General features: G+C 41.7%; 1 protein-coding gene across 1 annotated transcript in view; it reads right to left on the bottom strand.

Moving 5' to 3' along the window:
• The window catches only part of LOC108542641 (guanine nucleotide-binding protein G(q) subunit alpha), a 328,639-nt gene extending 320,485 nt beyond the window's left edge, over window positions 1–8,154 (bottom strand). Inside the window, exon 1 of the mRNA XM_017892715.1 lies at window positions 7,802–8,154. Coding sequence (XP_017748204.1) covers window positions 7,802–7,937 — 136 coding nt within the window. The 5' untranslated portion in view covers window positions 7,938–8,154. The remainder of the gene's footprint in view (window positions 1–7,801) is intronic.
• Window positions 8,155–8,661: the final 507 nt, after the last annotated feature.

An 8,661-nucleotide genomic window follows, 5' to 3' on the forward strand; every position in this document is an offset into this window, starting at 1 on the left:
TGTATTAAAGCACCCAACTTCCCCCCTCTCACCAGCTCACAGCCACATGATATCTCACAGAAGCACCAACTTGGAAGTTCTCTAAATTATAAGGAAATGTGCAAGTCAGAGAATCTGAGGAATCTCTTTAGCATTTGTTTAAGAAAGATCTGATGAGGAATTAAATGGGTGGATGGTATTCACACGGAAGGGATGGGTATGGGGGGCTACAGAAATCACTGGTAGACTGAAAAGTAAGTGGGTAAATCACAGAAGCATTCCTCTTTAGAAGCAACTAGATGCCTGCAGTTACCAGTAAATACATGCCGGTAGAAGATGTCACCAATCACCCTGTTGCCCCTACAGTAAAAGAAAATGTAGAAAAGAAACAATAAAAATGAAAAAAAAACTTTCAACATAAAAAAAAAATTCTATTTCTATTTTTTAGAAAGTGATGCTGATAAAAAAAAAAAAAAAAAGTCGGATTCTTGGAAAGCACAATTAATTCATGATTTTAGTTTTCCAAAGGGAAAAAACATGAGGCTATCTCCTAGAAATACATATAACTATGTTTCTAAACATCACTGTTCGCTTCTGGTAACAGAGCCAAAAAGTCTGGCTAGATCTCTTTTTCTTTAATTTGTGGGTCAATTATTGTGTGTACACACACACACATATACACACAATATAATGGCATTAGTAACATTTTTATTCCCAACTGCACCACAATCCATTACACACTTGCTTGAAAACAACTAGTTTATTTCTAAAGCAGACATATAGTTCACAATCCATGATTAATCCTGTAATAAAATTAGGTGCACGGATTGTCAAATTTCAAAGCACTTGTGTAACAGCTTTCCATTGGAACAGCTAGATCAATTGCTATTGGCTTTTAACTGGAAACACTGAGAATGTTCAACTGAAACGTTGTCCCTAGAGAACAAATGAGAGGCAGGCAAGAAGACAAAAACTGTTCCATCTTTAAAACAGAATTCCTTTTACTGTGCCCCCAGTGGCCCACAAAACAGCAAAGAGGAGTCGAAAATGGAGAACATATGGATGATGCCTATTGGAAGAAAGCAGGGAATTGAAATTCACTTCCTCCGATTACCCTCCATTCGTTTTGGAATCCAGTTTTCCACACACATCCCTAGTTACTGATAGTAGAATCATCAGCAACTGAGATAAAGATACAAGAACAAGGATCTTTGCCTTCATGGAGCTTCCAATCCACTTAGAAACACAAGGTAAGTGGTCATAAGCAGTTTCTCATGCATAAAGGCAAAAAATGATACGTTCCAAAGGACAGAGTTCAGATTTTCAAGATCATCTGCATTCCCCAGTCCTGTGATCCCCAGGAAGCTCCTACAACGGCCTTCAGATATTCTGTCTCTTTCTGTGTATGCCAATAGAAAAGCTAAAGCCAGGAAGGATAAAAGTCAGAAGGGCATGTCAGTATGAGGACATCAGCTACAAAACAAGAACTGTGCAAAGTGCTTAGTCTTTCCTGTTGGCAAATAAGACATAAGGAGCATTTCATACAGCACATTATTTGGCACATACTAGGTGCTCATATTTGTTCCTTTGACTAGCATTCTGTCATGGAACTGTTCCTTCTTAAGTTATGCCTGGTAAAAAAAAAAATTAGAAGAAATATTTTTTAGTAACTGACAAGTGTATGTTGAAAAAATGGATATAAGATATCTTCATAATTTGATTTTTAAATAATACTAATTTTGTTCTTTAAAATTAACCATAAAGGTTTTTAACAAAATATTCTGCACTGATTATGGCTATGTATAAACGTTATCAACACAGCTGCATAGTGAATCCAATTTGGGATTCTCGGCACCGCAATATGGACATTTATTTTTGTTTGTAAAGCCTACATTGATGACCACCTAGGATGTGCTAACTAATTTCGTCAGTATGCCTAGGTCCTCTTTACTACGTTAGTAATAACGTAGTATTTTTTCTGATGAGAAATCAGACAGATTTTTACATATCAGTAATGTAACAAATCAAAGGTGCTTGTTGAACAACTTCCTATAATTTTATTAGTAACAGCTATTCACACAAAATTGTGTTTGGGTCTGAGGGGAGCTCTTTCTTTAATGTTACTCCATTTGGCAGAACAAGAGTAAATGTTCACGGTTTACTGTAGTCAGTTATTGCCACAGATTTAATTACCAACAATCGCACATTTTACCTTCTAGTGCTATTTCACACTTCCCTAGGATTAAGTCTACAGAGATCTTAACATGACTTAAAAAAAGCATTACAAAAGTTTTCCTTTGAAAAATGTGACTGCCTCCCGCTCCAACCAGGAAATTCGACTTTTAAATTTGTTGCTTCACATACTTGTATTTTCCTCAACCCAATACAGAGGAAACAGATTCCCTCCACCTTCTCAGGGAGAAAGCAATCCTAACCTCCTTATAAAATGGCTTCTCTCTCTTCCAAGATGTACCCTTTGAGCTCCCTATTTTCCCTCTGCAACATCCAATCAACATTTCCACTAATATTAACGGAACGAATAACTCCCCTTAAAGAAAAATTAATATGAATCCTGGAATCAAAACCTTCCTTAGAAAATCTTGTTAATTTCTTTTCAAGTGTAAGTTTGCCTGGATCATAAAGAAAAATCTGTTCCTTTTTTCTGCTAAGTTTAGCATAGCACGCAGCCTCACAACTGCAAAGGCTGTTTCAGGTCCTAAAAAATTCATCTGTAATAAAAATCATAACTGTTTTCAATAGGCACTTCTGAAAACTGAACATAAGCCATTTCTCCTAAAGTAGAGCTGGGTTGGTTTTCTTTTTTAATGAAAAAGATTATATCAAATTTATTTGTATTAAACAAAATGGCTACTGAATTAGTCTTCTGGTTCTCCTTTCTAAACTTAGTTTAAAATATGTGAATAGATAAACCTGCAATATTTTCACTGTTCAGCAGGGTTTTAATTTGTGCCAGATTTGCCATATGAAGAAATAGCATATAGGGGTACAGGATGGGACATCATATGGAGATCCAGACAATGAATCTACATAGTTCAATGGAAAAATCTTACTCCGAAGGCTTTGTTACACAGTCAGAGCCACAGTTTTGATTTTTATGGAGGATATTCCCACTTTGCTGTTCTGATATAAACTATAAGTACTTTGTTTCAACAACAACAAAAAAAGGGAATTGTATCCAAATAAATCCTGACATTCAGAAACATATTCAACACTTGGAAACTAAAAGAGTAGCAAAAAATAAAACCTGTTAGTCCCTCAAGCAGTCTCATAAACACCATTATTTTTCTATTTCTAGGGAGCTGTTGTTATTGAGGCTACTTAGACCAAGACTTTCGTTCAACGGTTCTAAGTCACCATCCTAGATGGCACTGACCTCTAGGTTAATCCAGGCAATCAACACACCCACTCCAGTGAACTTTACTGAGGGTTAGTGGAAAGCATGCTCTTTTCCAGATGTGTAGAAATTAACTCCCCATACAGTTTAAATTGGCTACAGCATTTCCAGCCTTCCAAGCCCCTTCTTGGTCTAAAACTGTACAGCTTTCAGTACAAATGCATATCCTTCATATTAAAAATGTTTTAACTGCAATTCCTGAAATTCTGTATTTAATTATGGTGGGTTTGCTCATGTTATTGCATAGGTCAATCACAAACACCCATTTAGGCATCACCTGTGGTCTACAGAATATTAAAACTTCACTGAGCCCTGTACCATGGAGAAAACTGTATGGTAAAAAGATGAGAGGGTTAAACTAGCCTCTACACGATAAAAAGTAATAAAAAATATAGAATGGTTTTTCTTTTCTTTAAACTTTCACACTTTAAGCATGACTGTTACCATTCTCAAATGCATCCAGTACAGAACTGTAACACACTGATTTAATGTGTGATGCAACACCTTATATTAACACTTCCTATCCTGGAATGCATTTATAATCAATTGGCTCAAAGAGTTACGCACAATTTTTTTAAGATCCTGATTATATCTGCCACAGATAAAAACACTATATATTCCTATGTTTCTATAAATGTATTCATTATTGTCTGTTCTAATTTCCAGCAGGATGGTAATAAATAAATTCATTTACTCAGCCAATATTTATTGAGAGCATTCTACGAGTTAGATATTGTGCTTGAAGCTGGGATTTAATAGTGAGTAAAACAGACACAACCCATACTCTCATATGTCTGCAGTGTACAACAGCAAGAAAATCTATGCTCACATATAAAATTCAGTTCAAAATTCCAAGAGCATTTAAGGTCTTCCATTTAAGACTGGCCTATCACGACCAGCCTAACATGGTAAAACCCTAGCTCTACTAAATATAAAAACAAATAGCCAGGCGTGGTGGCGCATGCCTGTAATCTAAGCTACTTGGGAGGCTGAGACAGGAGAATCGCTTGTACCTGGGAGGCAGAAGTTGCAGTGAGCTGAGATCACGCCATTGCACTCCAGCCTGGGCAACAAGAGCAAAACTCCACCTCAAAAAAAAAAAAGAAGACTGGCCTAAACTTTGCCTGTTTCAATAGCGATAATTCAATCAATTAAAGGGGGTTTGCTAAATCTTCCTATTTGATAATTAAGATCTAAAGAGTAAAAGACTTCAAAAACATGTAAAATAAGAACAGGTTAATAGGAAAAAAATGTTTTTTCTAGGAACTGAAAAAAATTTCAGGATAACTATATGTAACATGAAGCAGGCATTCAAGGCCATTTGTATTACACAGCCTTACAGACAAATTACATTAAATGAGCTTATCTACGTACCACCAATAGAAATATTTAGTGAATATTCATGAAAATTAATCAATTAAAGGAAATATGTGCTTTACACCTACAAAATACACAAAACATTAACCAAGTAAAATGAAGTATGCTCTTGTGTATCTACATTGAATGCAAAGACTAAGTTTTGAGTGTCAAAATAAACACTAATATAAATGAATTCAAAGAATGAGTAAGTTAAAAGACAACAAGAAAATAATTCAAAATTTAATGTAATATTCTTATAGTGGTAGATTTCAGGGTTCAAATTTCTAAAGTTAAAATAAAAATATATAATATATAAGCACACGGAATAAATTTGGAAGATTAGCACAGCTGCCAAATATAAACCAAAATAGCCCAAATTTTACTGCCATACTTTCATCTAGTCAGGTACCCACTACTTGCCTTTTTAAATGTCTCCATAATACACAAAAGTAAATAATTATATGAGCAAATGCAAGGGTACCCACTTTTATCCCTGTCAAACAAATCCTTTTCCATTAAAATGGCATCAAGTCTTGAACTAAAATTTACTTTGAAAACAATTTTATATTGAATTTCATTTCAAAATACAGTTATTCCTCCATAAACTGGTTAAAAATATTAGTAGATCTTTAAACTGTGAATGGATACATTCTATAATCTCCTCTGGACAGGTTTTGTTTAAATGACAGAAGGAACCAGAACATTCAGTCTACTCATCAAGGCAGCAAATCAGGAATTCCTCAAATGAAATCCCTCCCTAATATCTTCCTTGTTGAAATCAACCGTTCTGGATTCAACAACTCCTGAAATCACACTCATACACATACATGCACGCACAAATCCACATTTAGCATATATTACTATACAGATAGTGTATTGTGGTATTTATGTTGCAAAGGCAACATACCAAGAACATGAAGCAGTAACAATACTTGCATGATGTTACGCTAATAAGAGGGGAAAAAAAGTTCTCCACACTACCACCACTTTAGCAGTAAAATTGGTTTACACTTTTTCTCAGAAAATTATCTCCAAGTTCATTTTTAAAAGCACAGTGTTATTTAAACACACAGTATGGAATTAAGCATCCATGTAAGTGTATTTCCCTTAAACTTTCAAACCTAGGCCCATTGACAAACCGGTTCCCTGGGCTTCAACTCTTAGCTGCTGGGAAACTCAGAGCTGTCACTTTTCAGGCAAACAGGGTTGGCTGGAGAGACCTCAACTGCCCAGTTCACAGTTAAACAGAAACAAAGACTGTCAACAGGGCAACAGAAGAAAAAAAACAATTCTTAAAACAAGTCTCTCTAAAATACGTGCTTTTCCCCTTAATCATGCACTTAAACACTCTACATATTTCTTTTGTTCTTTATTTTCTTCTCAATCTTGAGAACTCAGAAAACATTCAACTGCCTGTTTTCAGCCATTAGAAGTAGCTCAAAATGAGAATTAAAAAAAAAAATCTTTACTTTCCAACTGCAGTTTGCCTCCTCCCTGGCTTCATTCCCCGCTAAGCCCACCTCTTTCATTCAGTGTTTTGCCTTCAGTTCTTTATAAACATGTGCCCATTTATGTGAGTTTCAAAATGAAGACATAAAGCATGTCATGTGAATTAACTATTAGTAACTATGTGTGTGATCAGTATATTTTGTTCCTGCTCGTAAATGATCCAGTATATAAGCAGTTCATTCCCAGAGGCAATTGGTTCCTTGAGCCAGCAAATGGAATGCTCAAGATAAGAAAGAAAATGCATGCTTCTCAAACACCAACTGACAGTACAATATTCTTTTCTTACAGAAATGTTTGAGAAACACATTTATTATACATGCAAATATCCAGAACACAAGGCATTTTTCAGGCCTGTTACTGCAAAGCTGTTTGCTCTTCCTACCACAATAGCTCAGGGTTCTGTCACTGTGGCTTGTATGTGAATCCTGATCGCTTGATTCTGAACATCCTCTCTGAGATAATCATCAATAAATTTCTCTTTGAGAAATGACATTTTCTTGCTTAGAGTTAAAGCAGAATTTTTTCAAGACTAGAGGAAAATTTTTCCTGTATGCTTCCCGTTTTCCTTCTAGCCCAGATTCCAAAGATATTAAAATGCTATCTGTTTTAAACAAAAGGTTTCTATTTGTTGCCAAGAGAGTAACTGAGAGACTGCACTGGTTTTCGGCAGTAACTATTGTGAATTCAGGCCTAAATCTGGGTTGCCTCATTAAACAAAAGATACCGGTCGCTGTCAACAACCACACAGCACAACGCTCCCCTACCCTCATCTTTATCTAGAAGAAATGGTGCAGACGAGAATCACGCCTGTCACCATCCACTAGCCAAGAAACTCTTCTAGGCCCCCTCCTTTCGATGGTCTGGTGGCTATAGAGAAACAGCACTTGTGTGACACATTTGGGCTCGCCCTCCCGCCCCGCCCCCAATACACAGGCCCTTTCCTTGGAGGGCCAACCACTTGGCTTCCTCATCATCAGTGCTCCGGGAATCCAGCTGCGAGTCTGCCCACTGTTCCCCCATTCCCTCCTGACCCCAGAGAGCACTGATAATGGATGCACACGGGCCACCCCACCGCGGGCCCTCCCCCAACGTGCCCCGGCTCCGCTCGCCACCCGCTGGGCCACACACGGCTCCCCGCGCCACCACCCCATGGGGTGCTGCGGCCACGACACTGGAAGTTCAACCCCTCTGCCCACCTTTCCACCCCCGCGCCTCTGGCCGGAGTGATCTGCCATTTAGCAGATGCACAGCAGATAAGGCACAGCCCTCAGGGACACGAAAAGGAAAAAGCCGAGACACCCGGCAGGGCAGCCGCGACCCCTCTGCTGCGTGTGTGTGTGTGTGTGTGTGTGTGTGTGTGTGTGTGTGTAACGCGCCCGCGCGCCGCGCGGGTGAAGGCAGTGGCCGGGGGCGCGCCCGGGAGGGTAAGGGCTAGCCGCGGGCGCGGGGGGCGGGGGACGCCGAGGGCAGCTGTCCCGCAGGGCCAAGGATGGTGGGCTGGGGGCGCAGAGGCCCAGCGGGGCCCCGGGCGGTACTCACCGAGAAGCAGCAGCTTGAGCTCCCGGCGGGCGTCCCGCTTGTCCCTGCGGAGCTGCCGCTCGATCTCGTCGTTGATCCGCCGGGCTTCCTTGGCCTCCTCGCTCAGGCAGCACGCCATGATGGACTCCAGAGTCATTCTTCCAAAGTGCCTCCGCTGTAGCCCCGCCGGCACCCCCTGCTCACAGCGCGCACACACACCCTCCCGCCCTCGCTCCCCCGAGGCAGCGGTGGCCGCCGAGCCCCGCCGCCCGGGCGCGCGGCCGGGACGAGCTCCGGGAACCGCCGCGGGGCAGCGGCCACGGCCGGAGCCACCAGGTGGGCCCCGGGGTCGCTGTGGATGCGGAGTGCCTGGGGCGACGGAGAAGCAGGCTGGGGGGCGGCGGAGGCGGGCGCTGCTCGTGCGCGGTTGAGAGAAGGCCGAGCCGCGCCACGGCCTCGGCGTCAGACGCCGGCGCCGCGGTCCCCGGGGAAGGGCGGTCCGTCCTCGCCCCCCGACCGCCGCCGCACCCACTCGCGCACATGCTTTAACTCGGCGCCGAGGCTTAAACACTTAACCCCTTCTCTAGACAAGTTCCGGTTGATGGCGAGAGCTCCATCGTCTCTTACATCGGGACGGAAGTTAAATAGTGCTGCACATGCAAGCAACGAGCGAGCACACGGATCTCAGCCACAAAACGTCACACGTCTGCCGCCACGCAATTCTCTACTTTCTCTCTAGAGCATCTTGCTCTTCTGCGCGCGCCTTCGCCCTGCCGCGCCTCACCGCCGGCTAGCGCGCAGACCCGGTTCCGCCCGCCGGCAACCGGCGCTCCTCGCCTCCGCCCCCGCCCCGCCAGGACCGCCACCCCCTGCCCGATTCC

Source organism: Rhinopithecus bieti, unplaced genomic scaffold (assembly GCF_001698545.2).
Source record: "Rhinopithecus bieti isolate Rb0 unplaced genomic scaffold, ASM169854v2 scaffold_19708, whole genome shotgun sequence".
NCBI classification, from domain to species: domain Eukaryota; kingdom Metazoa; phylum Chordata; class Mammalia; order Primates; family Cercopithecidae; genus Rhinopithecus; species Rhinopithecus bieti.